The following is a 21922-nucleotide window of genomic DNA, read 5'->3' on the forward strand; positions in this document are numbered from 1 at the left end:
GTACATGAATGAATTGAATTGCACATTAAAATAGGATGGGGAATAGTTGATACATATATGTAAATATTTGGAACTAATCACATGAGGTGCCTTTCGGTTATTTGGCTATAAAGTCATAGGAACTCTAAAGTTAAATGTGCTTGGTTCAGCGAAATTCAGAATGGGTGACCTCCTGGTAAGTTCTCAAACCCACCAAAGAGACAAAACCGTGAGATCGGTAGGGGCCAAAGCAGACAATATCTCATGTGATCTGGTTCCGGATCGTTACAAATAGTATCAAAGCATGACCCCTCTAGTAGATGTGTGGTTTGAGAACAAACCAGGCGGAAACTGGTGGGCATGTCACAGCCTGGCCTAGAGAAACAGTCCGATTAGGACGGAAAGTGGACATCGGGGCAAGGATAGGATGCTTGGACAAGGAGCGGCTTCTGGCAGGCTTCTAGGATGGCAGCACTCTAAGGTATGGGGTACATGAATGAATCGATTGCACATCAAAATGGAACGGGGAATAGTTGATAACATATATGTAAAGAGTGAGAACTAATCACATGAGGCGCCTTTTGGTTGTTTGGCTATGGAGTTGTAGAAACTCTAAAGTTAAACGTGCTCACACCTCCTGGAGTTTCTCTGAACCCGCTAAATGGACAAAACCGTGAGGCCAGTGGGGGCTAAAGCAGACAATATCTCATGTGATTTAGTTCTAAGTCGTTACACCTTTTCTCTTTAAGGGATAAAGCTAAGTTGTGGTGAATTCTACAGCACCATAATCAATTACTTGGACTTTGTTGTCACAGGCATTTTTGGGGAAATATTTCCTATTGGGTAAGACAACAAAATTCAGGCATGAGATCACAAGTTTCACTCAACACCATGAATCTTTATATTTGAAACTGGAAAGAACTAAAACTATACAAAGACCGAGAATACATTGATATATGCCAAAAATACACAAAATAAAGTGTCTGGCTTGATCAATTGACCGGCTGTGCATGAAGAGCTTATCGACTCAACATAGAGCCAATTGGCTCTACATTGAGCCGGTCGGCTCTAGGGTTTCATGGCAGGTTTTGTTCGATTCCTTTAATCTCTAGTACAATCTCACATCCCCAATTGGCTCTATGTTGAGTCGATCAGCTCTAGGGTTTCATGGCAGGTTTTGTTCGATTCCTTTAATCTCTAGTACAATCTCACATCCCCAGAGCCGATTTCCACATGCACAAACATTAGAAGTTAATTAGAATGAGATAAAATGGATAAAAAGATCAAAATAAAAGTTATAGAGGCCAAATAAAACCCTAAATCTTGTAAAATAATAAAAGATTATCAAAACAAAAGGAACCATATTTTGTCATGCTTAATTACTTAATCATATTAATAAGTAAATCTAAATATTAACCGCATAACATTTTTTAATCAAATCTAACATCCTAATTGGCAAAAGAAAAGACCTAAAAAACCTAGTTTTTAATATCAGATTCAAAATCCTATTGTTATGCATATTAATAAAAACCTAATCTAATCATATTTATCAAAAATCAAAATCCTAATCATCCTCTAAGAACAAATAACATAAAAAAGCAAAAGGAATGAAAGAACTAATTCTTATGATGGATGCAGATGTATGGTGGAAGGAACCCTCAGGTTGTCACCATGTATGTTGGATTTACGAGTCTCGGGCAATGAGGAGGCACTTGAACCAAAAACTAGGTAGGAATCCAGAGCTAGATTTGGCTTTATGAAATCTTGTGTCAATTGAGAAAAAAGTTTCCTAAAATGTTCTTTCTTGAATGGCTTGTTTCCAAAAGTGACTCTTTCTTCAGTGACCTCTATTCTCAAATGATGGATATGACCGATAGTATGTCTCTCTGTTTTTTCTCCTTTTCTTCTTTTTTAGTGTTTCTTCTCTCTTGATTTCACTTATGGTCAAATTTTAGTTCTTCCTCCCCCCTGAAATCCTAAGCACCTCTTTCTATTTATAGAGGTAGGGTTTCAAAGAAAATCTTAAAGAAAGCGATAGAATTTTAGAAAATATCGATAAATATCTCATTTTATTTTTAAAATTTTAATAATTATCAATAAAATAATGATTATTGTTAAGAAAACCTTCTACAATCTGTATTTGGATGTAAAATCATTCGAAAAAATGAGGTTTCGGTGTCAAAATCGAATTAACTCTATAGAGGAGGTTTTGTAATTTGCATACCCTTTTGACCCTCAAGCTTAACTTTTTCTGACAATTGGGTCCAAATTGATTTCAAAAGAATAATTCCAGCTGAATTAACCTCAGCCCTAGCCTTTAATTCGCATGTCCTTCACCTCTCGAGACCCGAGAAAGCAATAACTCTCATCATAGGATTTTTCATTTTTTCCCTCGATATTTGTATCTGAAAAGTGGATGCTAACAATTATCCCCGATTTCTCGAAACTTATGAGCATGCAAATGTGTTAAATAAATTAAGATAAATCAAAGATATCAAGGATATAACAAAAGGATATATGAGCTGTAGAAACCACGCTTCATAAGCTCAAGCTTTAACTGGTGATTCAATAAGGGGCTACGCCTACTTGGGTTGAGAACTTTGCCCACTTAGGAATTCACTCTATTGAAGAATTGTCAATTTCACTCTACTATGGGGTTTGAGGACTTTGCATGCTTAAATTTAAGGACTTCGCATACTTAGATTGAATACTTCGCCTACTTGGATTGAAGACTTTATTTGCTTGGGTTGAGGGCTTCGCCTACTTTTCAGGAGCCACATCCTTTCGAATTGGGACACGCCCATGGAATTGGGGACTATGCCCATTGAATTGGAGATTGTAGAGACCTCCCTCTGGCTATTTTCTATTTTAGAAAATGATTTCGCCACTTTGGGTCGATTTGATAATTTCCTCTTTCAGGTACTTGGGTTGAAATTTCCCACCTCGGGGCACAGTATGACTTATTTATATGCTTTTTGGAAGCTATACTGACATTTGGCCTGTACATGGACTAAACTATAATCTTATCGGATCAAGGACCAAACTTATAATTTTCTCAAAAATTTCCCCTCTAGGTGTCAACCGGGCTTCTATGTGTCTTCTACAGACTTATACCAACTTTTGGACTAAAATCCAATTTTGGCAGGTTAAGGACCTAAATGACATTTCGGCCCCTTCCTTAGGACACATATATAGGCTTATCCATTCTTCTTTCTCCTTACCCATTTTCTTAGTTTTCTTTCTAAAGCTCCTTTTGCTCTTTCTTTGATTTCTTGCTCAATTCTCAGCCGATTTCCATAAAATCAGTCTCTAAATGGCAAGTTCATCTTCTAGATTTACTAGAGACACTTCAATTGCACCAAATTGGGAGTTTACTACCCTAATTTTCTACCACAATGACCTTAGGCTTGTGAAAGGAGAGGAGATTCCTCTTCTCGCAAAATTAAGCACACATTGCGCCTCCGAGCCGCTGGAGAGGTAATTTATTGACCTAAACTTGTCTTCTACGACTTAGAAACTTAGTATGCATGTTTATTATTCAAAATTACATGTAACTTTGTAAAAGAATTAAAGAAATCCAAGAATCCTAACCTGTACAGTCGAATCAGCTGTGCGTATAGCTAATTGGCACTACATAGTGCCGATTAGTATTGTGTAGTGTCGATTCGGCTCTACACAGTGCAAACGACTATACACAGGTTGGAAAAAGGTGTTTTAAGGTTTCTTCATGAAAATAACACTAGATAGACACATATTTACCTCCTTAGAGTCTTTTGTATGCTTATGATACTTAAATACTTATTTTTTACCTTTCAGGCCGATGTAGTGCGGATCCAATTCACTAAAAACTTCTATAGTGCACGTGAGTGGTTTGAAAAATTGTCTAGCTCGGTTCAGGTAGGATTAGGGACACATACCTCCATACTCTTGTTGCTGTGCTGACTCTTTCTCCCCTTACAGATTTTTGCTATCACTGGCATTAATTTCTTCAGCACACCCATGCCTTTGGACGATGTAATCCACTATCGGCATTCTGAGGCTTGGGAGCACTTTGATTGTTGACTTACTTGAGTTCTCGCTGACACTCAAGAATGCGAGATGCATTGCATACTAGTGCATCTCTCTCCACTATCGGGGCTTTATTCCTTAGAATGCTCGTGAGGTTGACCAGATGGTCTAGGCTTTTTTAGTGTACCTTTTTGGTACGACTCTATTTAGCGACTCTGGGAACTCGATAAATTTTCACTATTTAGCACCTCTGCGGGACCTAGACTAGGTCTCTTCTTTCAACTAGGGGTCTGCAGCCCTCGCATACCTCTATCATCAGATGGACATCACCGTCCATGGTGGCAAAAGGATTTGCAGTTCTGGCATATGCGATCCACATGAATTGTTTTGACTTCCTTTCTTTCAGTTCCTTTTATATAAATATTGTATGCACTGACTCCTTGTTCTTGCAGGTTTGGGCCTTATAGATCGGCCTCTTGGTAGGCCCACAACCTATCTACACCTTAGAAGCTTTTTTACGCTTGAGCCGATGAGGCTCGAGTAGGCCAGTCACATGGGAGTGGTCATAGGTTCACGTTCATCGCATGTAGGTCAACAATCTAACCTAGGACATGGCAAACATAATTCGTTACTTATATTTATTTTTTTTTACATCGTTGCTTACCTTTTCTGGTTTACCAATCCTGAGTGATTAGCTAGGAGAGCGCGACTAATGGGAGCCTTTTATGTTATCCTAAGCCGATATCGAGCAAATGAGAGTGCTGCTAGCAGGGTCTTCTCAATGCACCCTGCCTTCCCATGTTGGAGGCTTATCGGCCGATGTGACTTTTGAGGCACCACCTACGGCTACATAAGATGTGGTCCTAGGGGCTCTCTCATTCCCTCATGATTTGATGGTTTCAAACTATAGTCCACTCGATATGATAGAGCACCGTCTTACTATGGATTAATATTTTCCTTCAAATTTCATCCCGAGCAATTGCACCTAGGTAAGCTTTTTCTTTCCTTCTGCATTTTCATCTCTTTAGCTTTCCTGAAAAGGTTAATGACATAAATACAAATACAGGTTCAGAGAGACCAGTTTGAGCACGTACATCAATTGGTTGGAGCCGCAAGGAGACAGTTCTTCGTCCTTAGTGAGGATTGGCAAGTAAGAACAAATTATAAATTATGAAATGCAAAATGTATGCATGAAATGCGTGATATGTGCTAACTAATTCTCCTTTTGGGTCTTCATCAGAGGGACCGTGAAGGATTGCAGGTGCAGCTAGACGACCAACAACATCAGCTTGATGTTCAGCAACGACACGATCAATACCCTGGCTCTCCAGTTGTCAGCCTTACAAACCTAAGGGATGAATGCTGAATTAGACGACGAGATAAGTAGTCCAGGAGGGAACTCTAGTTTCTAACTTCCCTTTTCTTGGTACTTTTTCTTTTTTGATTGAATGTAAATCTTGAAACCTTTGTGTAGACTTTTTATTTTTGAAGATATAAAATGTATATTGCCTTTTAGATTGCCCCCATTTCTCATCTTTTGTATTTCTATCTTTTTTATTCGTGTAATTTGCATTAGGAGGCCATGTAGCCAAATCTTTTTCTATTATTTTGCTTTTGCCTTAACTTTTGCCTAAGCTGCCCTTTCGGGTTTTCAACTTAGCTTTTTGTTCTTTGGTTTTCTTTTTTTTTTTCTTTTTTTACTTACTTCTTTTTGCAAATTTGGTTGCTTCAAACATTAATTTCCCTTAGCCTTGCTTAATTCGAGAACTATCTACTCTATTTAAGGATGCAGATGCAAATTACACGAATAAAAAATTATGCTTCTTTTCATATCTCATTTATTTTGCTTGGAATTTTTAGTTTTGTTTTCTTTCAGTTAGTGTGTAAAATCATAAACAGACATACATATGTCTGATAACAATTCAAGAAAATTTCATTCATTTAGTAAAAACCCAGATGGGTACATTTTGATTTCTCATGACATAACTTCTGTCATCAGCCAATCTTTTTAGATTTTCTAGCTGACTATTTTCTCTCTTTTGTCATGAATTTTGCCTGACCAGTCTTTTAAGGTTTTTTGATCAGCAAGCTATTTTTTCTATTATTCTTTATTTTCCTTTTTCGCACATGGTATTTCTTGAGACAATTTATATTCATTGGCTTAATGAAGTCATTCCCCTCTAGGCCTGAGATCTTAGCAGCACTTTTGGGCAGAATCCTCTTAACCAAGTATATGCCTTTCCAGTTTGGCCTGAACTTTCCTCTTGGGTCGAATGCGGTAGGTTTTGTATGCTTCAAAATTAGATAATCAATTTTAATCTTTTCTAGCTTTACTTTCTTATTGAACACCTTAACTATCCTTTTCTGATACCACATTAGGGCTTTCATCATTCTCTCATTAATCAAGGCCAGTTGCTAGTATCTTTACTCAACCCACTAGTACTATGGTATTTCTACCTCCAATACAACTCTCAAAGATTTCAATTCTAATTCAACTGGCAATACCACCTTAGTTCCATAAACCATAGAGTATGGCGTTTGCCCAGTCGACGTTTGCTCGGTTGTCTGATATCTCCAAAGTGCAAAGGGTAATCGAAATGACCAATCCTTGTGATTCCATACCATCTTTGAAAGTATCTTCTTCAAATTCTTGTTGGCTGCCTTTACTGCTCCATTTGCCTAAGGTCTATATGGAGAAGACCTGTGATGCTCGATTTTGTATTCCGCTAGTAGGTCTGCTGTCTCATCCATGAATTACACCTCATTATCTATCATAAGTATGGGACTCTATATATGCAGATCATGTTTCTTTCTATGAATCTAGCCATCTATCTTGCTCCCACAATGGTGGACGACTTGGCTTCGACCCTTTCGAGAAGTAGTCGATTATTACGATTATAAACTTGTGGCCATTCGAAGGATTGCCTTATTTCTCTAATAATGTCGATACCCCAAGCTGTAAAAGGTCAATGAGACGTCAAGTTGCGCAGCTCGGTTGGAGGCACGTGAGTCAAGTCATTGTATAGCTGGCACTCTCAGCATTTCCTCACTAATGTTGTATAATCTTTCTCCATTGTCAACCAGTAATAGCCTTGTCGTATGATCTTCCTGGTTAACACAATTTTGCTCATATAAGGCTCACATACTCCTTTATGTATTTCCTCTATTACCACCTGAGCTTCAGCTTTAATTACACACAAGAGCTGTACACCCGACATCATTCTTCTATACAGGACTCCCTCGTGGCTAATGTAATTCCTTGTTTGGCTATCACTTCTTCTAGATACTCCTTGTCTTCTATGAACTTCTTCAGATTGTAGAACCATGGTTACTCTTTTGGTCCCATCTAAACTTGCATAATTTAAGTCCCTTGATAATAAAGCGCACTTGACTTCATGATCACCAAAGGTTTCATTGACAGCTGTAAGGGATTAACCCATATAGATGATAAAGTAGCTAGTGCGTTTGCCAACTAATTATCATTCCAAGTCAAGTATACAAAGGAACAGTTGGAGAAGTTCCACACTAAAGTCCTGAGATAGTTGACATACGGCTTCAACCTCTCTTCTTTTGCTTCCCAATCCTCGAGGGCTTGTTGAATTACTAATATTAAATCTTGTAAACCATTAGATGTTTAGCTCCTACTCCCACGACCGCTTTTAATCCAAATAAATATGCTTCATACTCCGCCATGTTATTAGTCATTTTAAAATCCAACCTCTTAGCCATTGGCAACATCTCTCATTTTGGCGTGATCAAAACTACTCCTAAGCCTACACCTCCTGCATTCACAGCTCCATCAAAGTACATCTTCCATTTTTGGATCTCCATTGCCCCTAGATTCTCATTAGGGAATTTCAGATCTTAAAGGTCGTCCTTTTCAATCACGCTATGGGCTAGAAACTCAATTACAGCCTCTATCCTTGACTACCTTCTTAGTAATGTACTTAATATGAAATTTTGTTAGGAGTACCCAACTTTTCTCTAAGAGATGGAGTGTCGAATAAGTACTTCAAAATGTCTATTTTTAAAATTTCTTGCAGCTTATAAGATTGAAAGTAGTGCATCAACTTCCTTGTAGCCTATATCATGGCTAGACACATCTTTTTCTACAAGGTTGTACTTTGATTCGTAAGGAAACAACTTTTTGCTAAGGCAATAGACTGTATGCTCCACATTATTAGGCCCGCACTGCATTACCATCAGCCTCAAAGCTTCTTCCCCCAAGGCCAAGTATAGAATTAACGGCTCGCCATCCTTCGGCAGCTTGAGTACCGGTGGCTTCATTAGATATTCCTTGATTCTGATAAAGGCCTCCTCACAGTGTTCGTCCCACACAATAAGCTGATGTTTCCTAAAAAAAGTTTGAAGATGTGATCACAAACCATCATAAGCTTATAAATGAACCTGCTAATATATTGTAAACGTGCTAGGAAACCTCTGACTTCTTTCTTCATCTTTGGCACTAGCATCTCTTAAATGGCTTTGACATTATCCGGATCGATCTCAATATCCCCACTCGGTGGCATAACCTTATAGCAGTATGTCCCCCACTCGGTGATGAACGATGTCTTCAGCTTTTCCACTACTGCCATCATAATATGATTGTATATGGAGAATCCATCCATGAAGGAGTACATTGTATTTTCCTATCTAGACTTGGATGTCGTCATAGGACATAACAAATACTTCTTTTCTTTTATTTATTATTTTTTCAAATTCTCTTCTTTCCTCAAGAGTTATATCGTGAGCTATCAAGATATTCCATGAATTTGCATTTGTGCCTAAATGAAATGAATCAATTGTATAGAATTGATGTTAAACATGCACATGTCATGATTATCAAAATGCATACTACCATCAGGAAAAACATCACACAAGTAGGTCCTTCGCAACTATGTCTGATAGTTTTAGGTCATTCGCAGTCATTCCTAGTTTAGGGAGTATGTGATATGGACATACATTAATAGATGACCTGTTATCAACCATCACATATTGGGTTCTCTTCTCTTTCACCTTTGCTGCTATGTAAAGGGCCTTGTTGTGGCCCCTTCCCTCAAATGGTAAGTCCTCATCTAAGAAGATAATCATCCCGGTAGTCTTGTTAATTTTCGTTTTGATCATCTCCTTAGAGGTTGCTGCTATGCTGACACTTATACCAGATAAGGCATGGATTAGAGCCTTTTTGTGCTTTGATGAATGTATCATCAGCTCCTAGACATCAGTTGCCTTCTTCTCCTTCTTCCACCGTTCTAGCAACATGGCATCCTCATCTTCAAGTGCTTGCTTCTCTTGCTTCAGCTCTTATACCGCGACTTCTTTACCCTTACTTACGGGCTCAGTCTGGGAATGCATTGTCTGCCTAGATGTCCTTGGCCTCAGTGTTTTGAACCTCATTCTTATCCTCGAAACTGTACCAAATATTGATAGCCATTACCAACTTCTTTTCCCCTCTTTCCAGACCTCCAAGAGACAAGGCTCACAAGCAGCTTGATTGTCATCTGACCCCCAACCACTTGACACAATATTTTCAATCCGAATATCAGCTGAGGGTAGCCTTGAGTATCGGACCCTAAAATCATATTTGCCCGAGAGCTGCCTAAGCAGGTCTTCACACTCATATCAAGGAAGTTGTTCAACCTACCATCTTTAAAGTCAATATTAAGTCCTAGATCTCGTGCTTGAGACGGTTGTATTGGTTCGTCAATGCCCGAAAGAATACTGACCATTATGAGGCCTAGGACTATCTTTCAGCAGTTGGGGCTTAAGCTTCCTGCTCTATTTTAGGTGTCAAAACACCATGGATAGTGGTGCCCCCCAGATCAGTAAAGGTTCTTTGCGGGCCTTCTAGCTCGATTACTAGTTCAGCTTGGGATAGGTCTACGAAAGAGTTCATGATTTTCTCTTCACTGAAGTCATGGTCCAAATCTACGAGGGTGGTGTGTTGTTGTAGCTTGGTAAGGGGTTCCTTCTAGTGCTAGGATAGTCTAGGTCAATGAGCTTTCTAGCATCGATGAGGTCTTAGATTTCATGCTTCACTCAGATGTAGTTATCAGTGTATTGGCCAGGTGCTTGGTGGAATTTGCAATTAGTGTTAGACTTATAATCGGGTTCGTTAGGTTGGAGCATGTCATTCTAAACTAATCTCTCAAAGATCTTAGAGAGAGATTGCTTGAAGTTAGAAAACTTTCTAGGTTGCTGCACAACATTTACGTCTAGGGTCCTACTCCTTCCAGCCTAGTAGTTTGCCCTTTTGCCAGCTCTCATGGTCTTTCTCTTGTCATTCTCTATTTCCTTAACCTGTAGCCCATCATTATACAGATCCATGAAGGTCCTCGAGTTCATCATCTACAACTTTTCAACTCATCTAGGAAGGATATTATGGACCACCATATGAACCTGGTCCGTTTCGGAAGGCTTGTTCTTCATCAAGCCAGCCTTATTCCTCCATCTGGTCAGGGAATTAGATAAGGACCCATATGGCTTCTGTTTAATGGATTCAAGATCCTTGATTGACACCTCCAAATGAGTGCTATAGTCGTATTGCATGAATAACTTAATAATCTGCGTACTGCTTAGTTGAATAGTTCCTATGATGCTCATATACTACTTCAGATGAACTTTTGGCTCATTAATCTCGTTGAACTTGTTCATGTCAAGCATCCTGAACTTTGCAGGCAGCTTATCTTCCCTAGTCAATTCTAGCTCTTCAAAATCATAGGTTGGGTCCAAACCTTTGATTTCTAACATACCCTACATCTTTTCAAGCTGAGCACTTAGTCCGCTTACAACTTTGTTGGTGGCAAGGGTAGTCTCCTTTTTAGCCTAGTCAAGCATAAACTCATTGAAATTCTTGAAGTTCCAAGATACTCCTCTTCTAGCTGGGTCTTCGGCATTGGCATTGGCATTGGTCGCAGCAGCAATGGCAACTATAGTGACAACAACAGCCTCAACTGCAACTATAGTTGGGTCAATAGCAACAAGTGGGTTAGTCGGTGTAACACGAGCAACAGATGGGCTTGGTTTGCAGCCATCCCATCCAAAAGTTGTTGAAGTTTCTCCCGAATCACACTCCTCAAGTCTTCAAGTACAGCATTCTTGAGGATCTCAGCGTCTTGTTCATTAGGTTTTTCGTTGGCCATCTCTTTTTAGCGCCTCAGTCTTTCTAAATGCTCTAACACAGTTCTAATTCTTGAAGAAACGGGCACTCTTTCGAGCCTCCCATTATCTTGCCTCTTCTAACCCACAATAGAGTCTATATGGCTAAAATAGAAAAGGTTAGTATGATGCATGCGATGCATGGGATGCTTGATGCACGTGCTATGCACAAGAAAAAAAGAGAAAAGGTTAGCACACACACAGTAGTATATAATTCATCCTTCCAACCTTATTACTTCGGTACGCGGTTTGTGATGAGTTTTTCTTTTCTAGTATTTTTGGCTTGAGCTTTCTATCAACAAGGGATAGTAGGCCCAATGCGCATGTCATAATCTCTCAAAGCAAATTTAAATCAAATAAGGTGATATTTCTTAGTGTAAGCATAAAAGTTGCATATTTTGGGCTTGAGGTCTAGTTCTACATTTGGGCCAAGACCTTTTAATATTTAGGCTTGAAACACTTACAAGGAAGAATATCTCATATAGCAAGCAATGGGATACTTGGGGAAGATTACTACAGTCATTACTATGAGCTAAGTCTTGGGTAAGGATAAAAGGCTCCCACAAGCAAAAAGTGTTCTTTCTTAGCTCGTCTCCCCACTTAAGGATCTATGCAATGAAGAAAATACATTCATTACTTGTGAGTGGTGGTAGCCAGTATCACAATTCTAGGATTTTAGTGGAACCAAAGAACTACTAGTTGACGCCATCGGGGCTATAGGACCAATGTGTATAGTGTGTGAAAGTGTAGTGATGTAAGAATAATCTGTTACATAATAAATTTCAAGACAAAAATATACTAGAATCAGCTTCTCTTATCCCTAGTGGAGTCGACACTGTGGGCGGCAGTTTTGGGCGCGCACCCAAATGTCTTTAGCGACTACGACACTGTAAGGCTTTTCAACCTAATTGAGAACACGCTAACTAATCACTGAGACTAGCGTAGAGATAGGAGTCACCACCCGGGTAATCACCGGGACACTTTTACTAATGAGTGGCGTTTTCTTATATTCTATTATTTAATAAAGTATTTCCTATAAATGCAAGCAATTTATACACAGGCATGCCAAAACAACACACAATATACCCAAGTCTAACCCATTTTATTCAAGTCTAGCCCATGTTTAAGTTGTTAATCTAGATTACTAACCAATTATGTGTAAGGCCCACTTATTCTAGCCCAATTACATGTCATACTATTTAGATTCTAGCCTTTAAGCCTAATGGACTACTTATTATGAGAAGGCCCATTCATTGTGATTTCAACCCTAACTAAGTTCAAACCCTAACTAAACTTGCTGAAGCCTGCTAGTCTACTTGAATTTTAGGGTTTCAGGCTTAGTTAAGGCTTATTAGCCTATTAGACTATTAAATTCATATTGGATCAATTTTTAGCCCTAAGTTTATGTGGTCCATTTTTAATTAATCAATCACTTAATCATGTATTGGGTTAATATATAATAAAAAAAATAAAGAAAACAAAGCAGAAAGGAAAAAAATCCTAACTATTATAACATGCCTACAACTACGATTGTGAAACTGGAAAGACCTAAAACTATACAGAGGCTAAGAATATATCAAAATACGCTAAAAATACACAAAATATGGCTTGATCAGCTGACCGGCTATGCATGCAGAGTCTATCGGCTCAAGGGTCTCAAGTCAGGTTTTGTTCGAATCCTACAATAACCAGTACAATCTCACATCCCTAGAGCCGATTTCCACATGCACAAACGTTAAAAATCAATTAAAATGAGATAAAATGGATTAAAAACATCAAAATAAAAGTTACAAATGCCAAATAAAACCTTAATTCACTAAAACCCTAAATCTTATAAACTAAGAGAAATTTTCAAAACAAAAAGAACCATGTTTTGTCATGCTTAATTACTTAATCATACTAATAAAGAAATCTAAATATTAACACTATAACATGTTTTTAATCAAATCTAAAACCCTAATTGGCAAAAAATTAAATCTAAAAAACCTAGTTCTTAATATCAGATTCAAAACCCTATTGTTATGCATATTAATAAAAACCTAATATAATCATATTTATCAAAGATCAAAATCCTAATCATATTTCTAAGAACAAATAACATAAAAAAAATAAAAGGAATGAAAGAACTGATTCTTATGATGGATGCAGATGTATGGTGGAAGGAACCCTCAAGTTGTCACTGTGTATGTTGGATTTGTGAGTCTCGGGCGATGAAGAGACAGTTGAATCAAAAACTGGATAGGAATCCAGAGCTGGATCTGGCTTTGTGAAATCTTCTGTCGATTGAAAAAAAAAATTTCTAAAATGCTCTTTCTAAAGTGGCTTATTTCCAAAAGTGACTCTTTCTTCAGTGACCTCTATTCTCAAATGATGGCTATGATCGACAATACGTTTCTCTATGTTTTCTTTCTCTTTCTTCTTTCTTAGTGTTTCTTCTTTCTTGATTTCATTTACGGTCGAATTTTAGTTTTTTCTTCCCCCTTGAAATCCTAAACACCTCTTTCTATTTATAAAGGTCGAAACCCTAAAGAAAGCCATAGATTTTTAAAAAAATATTGATAAATATCTCATTTTATTTTTAAAATGTTAATAATTATTGATAAAACAATGATTATCATGAAGGAAACCTTCTAGAATTTATATCTAGATATAAAATCGTCCATGAGTGTCAAAATCCAATCGGTTCTATGAAAAGCCGATTGGCTCTATAGAGAAAGTTTTAAAGTTTGCAGTTTAGCTCCCATTTTTGTAAAAAAAATTATCATTTTGACCCTCAAACTTAATTGTTTATGGTAATTAGGTCCAAATTGATTTCAAAAAGATAATTTCAGTTCGATTAACATCCTCACTAGCCTCGAAGTCGCCTTTCCTTCACCTCTTGAGACTTGAGAAAGCAATAACTCTCATCATAAGGTTTTCCATTTTTTTCCCTCGATATCTATATCCGGAAAAGAAGTGCTAACAGTACCATTAGAAAATTCCTCTCCATATTAACTTTAGTTATTTTATTATTTTTGAAATTTTATTTTGGTCTAAAATATATTTTTAGGCTAAATTTAAATATCACCAAGTATATTAAATAATTAAAATTCATTAACCAAAAGATTATATATTATCAAAATTTTCAGAAACACTAGATAGTCATACTTCATGTTAATTTTAATAATTTTATTATTTTTAGCGATTTTATTTGACCTAAATCTTATTTTTAGGCTAAATTCTAAAAACTATAAATAATTAGGAAAAAATTTAAAAATAATTCTGAGAAATTTTTAAAAAATCATGGGATCTCTAGAATACCTAGAAACCATGACCTGTATTTATTTTAATTATTTTGTGATTTTTAGTAATTGCATTTTTGCATAATTCCTATTTTTGGGCTTAAATTCAAGAATTACTAAAAAATCATAAATAATTAAAATTAATTCCAATAAATTACACCATCATTTATTCATCATCACATAATAATTCTACTTTTTTTATATTTCTATTAATGGATTTTGGCTTTAAATTCAATTTCATGGCTAAAAATTACAAAGTTGCTAAAAATATACAATAAATGAAATTAAACAAAATTCATCAAAATTGCACATATCCGTCATTAATCATAATAATTCTAAAATCTTTATGCAAGAAAATCAAGATTAAATAAGAGAAAACTGTTTTTTTTTTGCATTGCTTACCTATTTTCTTAAGAATTGCACAAAAAATCAACCAACCGGTTGCCGGTGTTGCAAGTAGTGGTTGTCGGTGATGGGTGGCTAGTAAGGAAGGTCTGATCAGCAGCAAAAGGCTGGTGAAAGGGCAGTTGGTGGCGTGTGATGGTTGTGCACGCATGTAGGGGTTGTTTTGCATCTCCTGCGCATAGGGGCTGCACTCGCGTGTGCAGGTTGTTGGCGGGGCTGCTAACCAGTGGACGCTGATTGCTAACGTTAATGGTGGTCGGTGATGATGTGACAGCAGTGATGTGGCGTGCAACAACTTTTTGTGGGTGTTTGAAGGAGTTTTTGGTGTTATGTGGGTATAAAAATAAATACTTGGAGTAGAAGAAAAATATAAATATAAATATATGAAAATATAAGGAGGAATTTTTGTTGGAAAAAAAATTATAGTAAGATTAGGACATGTTTGGTTAGAGGAATTATTTAAAAGTTTATTTTCTCATTTTAATTGAATTTATTTTTAAATAAATTCTAATTAAAATAGGACATATCCTTTAAGAGTTTGGATGAGAATAAATTGGCGGAGGATAAAAGGAAGTATATGATTGAAGAATATTTTTTTTTATTTTAATTGGATTATTTCTAATTAAAATAGATTTTCTCCTTTTGTTATGGAGCAAATTAAGTGGTTATAAGATTTATTTTTAATGGAGTATTTTATATGATATTTGAGACTTAAAATTAAATATTTTATTTTTTAAGTATTCTTAAATATTAAATTATTTCATCATTAATTAATTCTTTCTCTATTATTATTGGTCTTAATTATTCTTAATAGATGCTAAAAATATTTTTGAGAGATCTATCCACACATAAGATTTTCAACTTTATTATTTGCGATGAGGGAGGACAATTGTTTACATCCAAATTTAGCATATGGTCCAAGCCAATTAAATTTGGTCAGACCTATAAAGAAAGTCCATTTGATGTTGATCAAAATCCTAAAGCCCATAGATTTTGACCCATATCTGAATTTTTAATCAATGTGTAAAATTCTTAGTCCATTGGCCAGGAGTTAGTTTGATAATCCTTAATGATTATTGACATGTGATAAATGAAAAAGCAAAAAGGTGGAAAAGCTAGTAATTACAAAATCTTTAAGAAGCTTGAAGCACTTTTACAAAAAAGTGGAAAGAAAAAATACAAGTATTAGCCAAGGAGGAAAAGCTATAGAAGTGAAGCATATCTATGGAAGAAAAAACTAGTTTATAATGTGTAAAGAAGGAAATTGAGCATAAACATTAATTGGAGAAAAACAAGTCCATAAAGTTGAGAAGAGTAAAAAAGTGGAGCAAGAAAGTTATATCATCAACATGTGCAAAATGTAAAAAGCAACAGTACGTGCTTTCAAGGTGGGAAGTTAATTAAAGACCAAACCAAGAATGAAGAATATGTCATAGTATCTCTCAAGCCATATAAGTCTATAAATAGGTAAGGAATCCTTGTAGGCAAATCCCACCTAACAATCAAATCAAAATATATCCAAAGTCTATAAATTCTGCCTTTATCATTTATCCTTAGATTAGAAAGCTATCAGAACATTAGACGACAATCTTTAGTATAGTCAAATAATTCTTGGCTTTAGTTTATAGTATGTTCAAAGCTCTCAAGTGTTTTTCAGTATTCAATTACATTTGTAAGTCAATTACTTTATGCAATTAAATTTAAGAAGCTTTTCAGTTATTATTTTAGCATATATTTATTGCAATTAAGTTCTATAGCTTATATAATTATATCATCGCTCTTAGCCTATAGTATTTTAGCTTTTAGCTTTATTCCTTAAACTCAATTTCACATTCTTATCTCATGGTTGCATGCTCATAGCTCATATTTACATCCTTAGCTCATTATTAGCTTAATTTCTAGCTCATTAACTAGGGTTGAGCATGGATCTTAGTGATTCCCGCCTGAAACGAGTAACCGTACCGAGAAGTACCAAAACTGAAATAACCGAAAGTGTTTTATAATCGAACTGAACTGATCTAAAAATATTTTACTATTACGATATGGACTCGTTCTTTAATAAAAACCATACTAGAACTGAACCGTTTTGTACTGATCCATACCAAAATGTAAAATCAATTTTTTTACATATATTTATTAATAATTACATATATTATATAGATAATACCTATAAAATAATAACTCTATTACAATATACTTTGTATTTTATAAAGATATATATATATATATATATATATATATATATGTTGTATAGTGTATACTATATTACTAATTTACTATATACTTAAACTTTAATTTTTTTTCACTAATTCGATATACTACAACAGCAAATCTCAATTTATAGGCTTATCCTTTCACACTTAAGCTCTCTATTCACAGACTCTAAGCCAGTCGTATTTTTCACACTTAAAATTGGACTTATATTAAAGTTTATAATTTTTTATTTTAATACTAGCTATCTACAAAATATTATTATGCTAGCAATAGCAGATATTTTAATAATTTATATTTGAACATTAAATGATTATATTTACAAGTGAACTAAATTGTAAAGCAAGTTGTTCAAGAATGCGATTGCAATTCTATCCAATTCCAATTCTTATATTAGTTTTATTTGGATGTCATTCGTATTTTTTAAATATATTTGATTAAAAATAAGATTTATAGTTGTGTTTTCTCTAAATGTTATAACTGAAAATAACACCGAACTGAATTGTATTAAATCGAAAAATTTGTTCAATACGGTATGGTGCCATTTATATTTGGCACGGTACTAGTATTTTAAATTTTAAAAGAATCGAGATTTAGTATATGATACTAATAATTTATAAATAACTGAATTGGACCGATTCATGTTCAGTCCTATCATTAACTAGCTTTGCATACCGATTGGGTGAAACTGCATCAGCTTAGCTAAAAACTCACGATAATCTAAGTCCATTTATTACATGTATAAATATTTAAATTAAAAGTCAAACAGTTATGCATTTTATATCTATTGCATATATTGCAATTATTTAAAATAATCAACCTCTAACACACTTAGCAATCATCACACATGAAAAGGTCAAACACTGACCAAACAATTTTGAGACATTTTATCTCCAAACGGTTCATAATTATCTTTATATTCAATTACCATTATGTTTATATCAGTTTAATGCAAGTTCTATTTGTCAAATCACTTAGCTCTTAACTTTTTCTGGCTCATTTACTTTGCAATTAATATTCATTCAAATATCATTAACTAGAATTAATTTAAGCGTTTCAATTGTCAAGGTAGCTTGAGGATCGACATTCATTAAAAGAAGTCATGGTGCAATATTATTCTATTTCGTATACCTACACATAACACTTTAAACAATTTCAAAACTAAAAAATAGATGTTACATATTCATTGGCTAAGTATATAAGTAGAAGTATACATCAAGTTAATTGATTATATTGATAATATATTGAATGATTTCAGAGCACTATCTCTTTGAGGAGCCGCTAACATCCCCTTCATAAGAATCGGAAAAGTTAATGATTGTGACCATGGTGGTTACTTATATGTATAATAGTGTTCTTATTGACTTTCATTTTAACTCAAGTGGAAGAATGAATTCGTAAGAAACATCACATGTTCTTTCCCTTTCTGTTGCATCCCAAACAAGACAAAGCCAAAATTTCCCTACATAACACTAGTAGTTGTTGACACTGCATCAAGGTTCCAGGTGTCGCCACCTTAAAAACTCAGAGAACCCTCTTATCATCAATCATATATTTTGTGAGAACATAACCATTCGAATTTCACCACGTCACGTACGACCAAACAAGAGTTTCATAATTCATTAAAGTTTACAACAGATGCATGAAATGTTGCTAATGCATTGATGTGGCGTAGTACGATTGGTTACGTAGGATTTTTATTTGAAGAGAGGGGACCATGAATAATGCATATAGAATGCCGTGCTCTTCCGTATTATAGTTTCATATATGCATATATATTTAGGGACCACATGTATATATACCACATGTCTAGACACGAAATTCAGTTTCCCCTTGTGATTTTGGACGGATTGGATTTCTAGGAGGGAAGCACAAAGGAGAGAAAAGAGATGGGATCGTTTTCACGCAGAATCATTGTGATGTTTGTTGATCATCAGAATCTTTAGAGGATTCTGAGATCATCTTCTGGATCATTTGACTTGTTTCCTCCTCAGACATTCTGTCATCTTTCCTTTTGGATTCAATATACGCCTCAAAGAATTCCTTGTTTTCTTTCTCTAGCTCATTCCATACTGCATATGGATTCAATTTTCAAGTCATGATATATGATAATTTTATGTCTGTGCATTTATATATGTATGTATCTGTTCTTGCTATTTAGTTATGGAAACGAAAAGGAGAGATTATATAAGTAAGCTGGTCAAGCAAGGATCATATAGGGTTACCAAAAATTGTAAAGAGATCATGGATGAAACAGTTAAAACTAGGTCAAACCTAGCTACAGCTGAACCTTCTGTTATCTTTTCTTTTCCCGGTGAAATGAACCTACTATTTTAACTCAAGCTTCTTGACATCTATCGTACAACTGGGATTGGATTATTTATGATCTTAGTATATTGATCACACGTGTAAGTCTTAGAGAGTGATGGCCATATGTGGAAGAAAAATAAATGGAATATGAACGTTAATTTTTGTTTTCTTTATTCCTTAAAGGGTAAAGCATCAAGTACCTTATCAGGTTACTTCTTAAGGAGTCCTAAGGCTCTTTTAACAGGAGAAACAGGAAACAAACCTGTGGAGGTGATCACAGGTGTGATATTTGCATGTTTGGAGAGGGCTTCCATGCACTCTTCTTTTGTCATGTGAAAGATCAGGCACTTCTCGATAAGGTGTTGCACCTAAACAAGCCATAATTATAGAATGGATTATTAAAATAAACGACCAAACAGATGCCAGAACATGATTGAAGGATCGAAGAGCAATGATCAATCAAGATATAAACTGAAATATTCTTAGCAAAGTCTTACCATGTGTATGTATGAAGCAGAAGAGTCTCCCATGATCCTGAGACAAAACCAAGAGCTACTAATATATGCAACTTAACAAGATGTATCAGAATAGATTGTGCGACTGTAGAGTGGAGTTGGTGCAATATTCACAAGAGGAGTAAGGTGAAAGGGATAAAATATAGCAATTAAAAAAGGGAGAAAGGGGTCGGGAGGGTGGTGGTGAGATGGGTCCAGGAGTCCCACGTGGGAGATAGATAATAATTGGTCGGGAGGGGATTAGAGGAGATTTGTAAATGACATATTTCGTTTGTCTTGTAGGATTACACAATTAGGCAGCCCTCCTTCACGTGGTTAGTGGGTCATTCGCATCGAGAAATTCTCTAAAACAGACAAAACTCGCCTCCAACAGGAACAAAAATAAGAACAGAAAACTGAGTCTGAATCAATCTTCTTTATATTAGTTGAACTGACTTCTATAGAAGCTCATAGACATTATAATTAAGTAAGTGATCACCCTGCAGTACTAATGACTTCCACAAAATTAAAATAACAATTGAAACAAAGTTATTTATCATACATATCACAAGTGATCACCTCTTAATGTACTATGGGAAACAAATGATGATGATATTTTCAGCATATTTGAAACGGCTATAAACATTTGGCATGATATTGCTTTATATTTCAATTCTGAATTCAATAGTCGAATTCAAATTGTCACGTCGCACAGCAGTTTTTATAAATTTGGAGGAAAATCCAAAAGAATTGCCCATACCTTTGATTGTGACACTCAGTAACACTGAGTGGCACAGCCAACCCACCAAGATGCCAATTTGCATAGTACAGAAAGCGCTCTGGGAATATTTAGCCGTTTTAGGATCTTCATTCTCTAGCTTTTGATGGTTTGCTTCCTTTTTATGTTTAATTAATGTCAGCTAGCTATGGTTTTCATGCCATCAGCATTTGGCTTTTTTACTCTCTGATAGAGTCGTAGTGATACCAATCACATGGTTAATAGCACATGCACAAACTTGTTGTAGCATGAGAGTCATAGTACAGAGTTGAACTTGCACAAGGCAATATGAAAATATCGCTGGAGCAAGCTTCCAACTATGAATTTTGATAAACAAATAGTGCAGCTCTCCTTTATTATTTAGTTCTTTCCTGTAACTCTGTATAGGCTTTGTATTTCTCCTGTTTGGACTTAGACTGATTTCAATTTAGTTTCACATCTCAAACGTTTCTGGTTTTAGTGGATATTTGTTGGCTTCCTTTGTTTTATCGTTATGGCTGGCACTATGATTTCCAATTTAGTACGCAATTAAATGGGAAAAATGATATGTGAGGTTTTGTTTTAGGCACTTGCAGTGAATTTAGGGATGCGAAAGTTGGAAAATATGCCTCAGTTGTTGAATGCTTAGGACCCAAGTTATTCGAAGATTATCGCTGCTTGGAGTAATAATTCTGTTAAGAACTGCATAGGCATTTAACTAGCAAAATTCTGAGATTGCTAAAATGGTTTGGAATTATCTCGCATGATTGTTCACATAGTCGAACTTAATGCTTTTTATGTCACGGCTCTCTCTAGTCGGGATTAAATTATGTAATTTTTTTATCTTTTTTTATTGTAGACCGTGGAGCCTAGTAAAAGTGAAGTTCTATCTGCTACAACTTGTATTCCAAGTCTAACTTCTAATTATCATGCATAACACTAACGAGCGGAGAATTACTGAGTAAAAATTCAGTAAAAAGGTAAACAAATAATAAAAAGGAATATCAAACAAAGAGTTATTTTTAGATATATATATAAATATAAATATTTAATAAAATAATTAGTGAAATAAAAATATTTTTACAAAATTGCATAAGTAATAATCACTTTTAATATTTCCAAATGGCACATTTGTTTCCTCATAAATCCAAAATCAATAAGAAAAATCAAGGATACATAGATAATGAAATTTCATACATATTTATGGATATACTCTATTGATTTCTAGTAGCAATAGGTTAAAGACATCTCAACTTGCAGCTCAAAGCGTGAATTCATATCATGCGCATACAGATAAATGCCTCCAGAAGGCGACTTCC

The 21922-nt window shown here is 35.4% G+C and overlaps 1 protein-coding gene across 1 annotated transcript; it reads right to left on the reverse strand.

Annotated features, from left to right (window-relative positions):
- Positions 1-18636: 18636 nt before the first annotated feature.
- On the reverse strand, positions 18637-20009 carry LOC8260844. The gene is made up of 3 exons (XM_002522988.4): positions 19850-20009; positions 19615-19720; positions 18637-19114 (listed from the first exon to the last, which is right to left on the reverse strand). Exons 1-3 carry the CDS (start codon positions 19880-19882, stop codon positions 18954-18956), a joined length of 300 nt encoding a protein of 99 aa, XP_002523034.1. The 5' UTR covers positions 19883-20009; the 3' UTR covers positions 18637-18953.
- Positions 20010-21922: the final 1913 nt, after the last annotated feature.

This window comes from Ricinus communis, chromosome 6, assembly GCF_019578655.1.
Source record: "Ricinus communis isolate WT05 ecotype wild-type chromosome 6, ASM1957865v1, whole genome shotgun sequence".
In the NCBI taxonomy this organism is placed as follows: domain Eukaryota; kingdom Viridiplantae; phylum Streptophyta; class Magnoliopsida; order Malpighiales; family Euphorbiaceae; genus Ricinus; species Ricinus communis.

What these genes read in the sequence shown, in the direction of transcription:
- LOC8260844 (XM_002522988.4), bottom strand. Translation starts at nt 19,882, where the DNA reads ATGGGAGACTCTTCTGCTTCATACATACACATG. An exon ending in CTGCTTCATACATACACATG is followed by an intron (nt 19,721 to 19,849) that starts GTAAGACTTTGC and finishes TGGCTTGTTTAG; the next exon opens with GTGCAACACCTTATCGAGAA. An exon ending in ACCTGTGATCACCTCCACAG is followed by an intron (nt 19,115 to 19,614) that starts GTTTGTTTCCTG and finishes ATCCATATGCAG; the next exon opens with TATGGAATGAGCTAGAGAAA.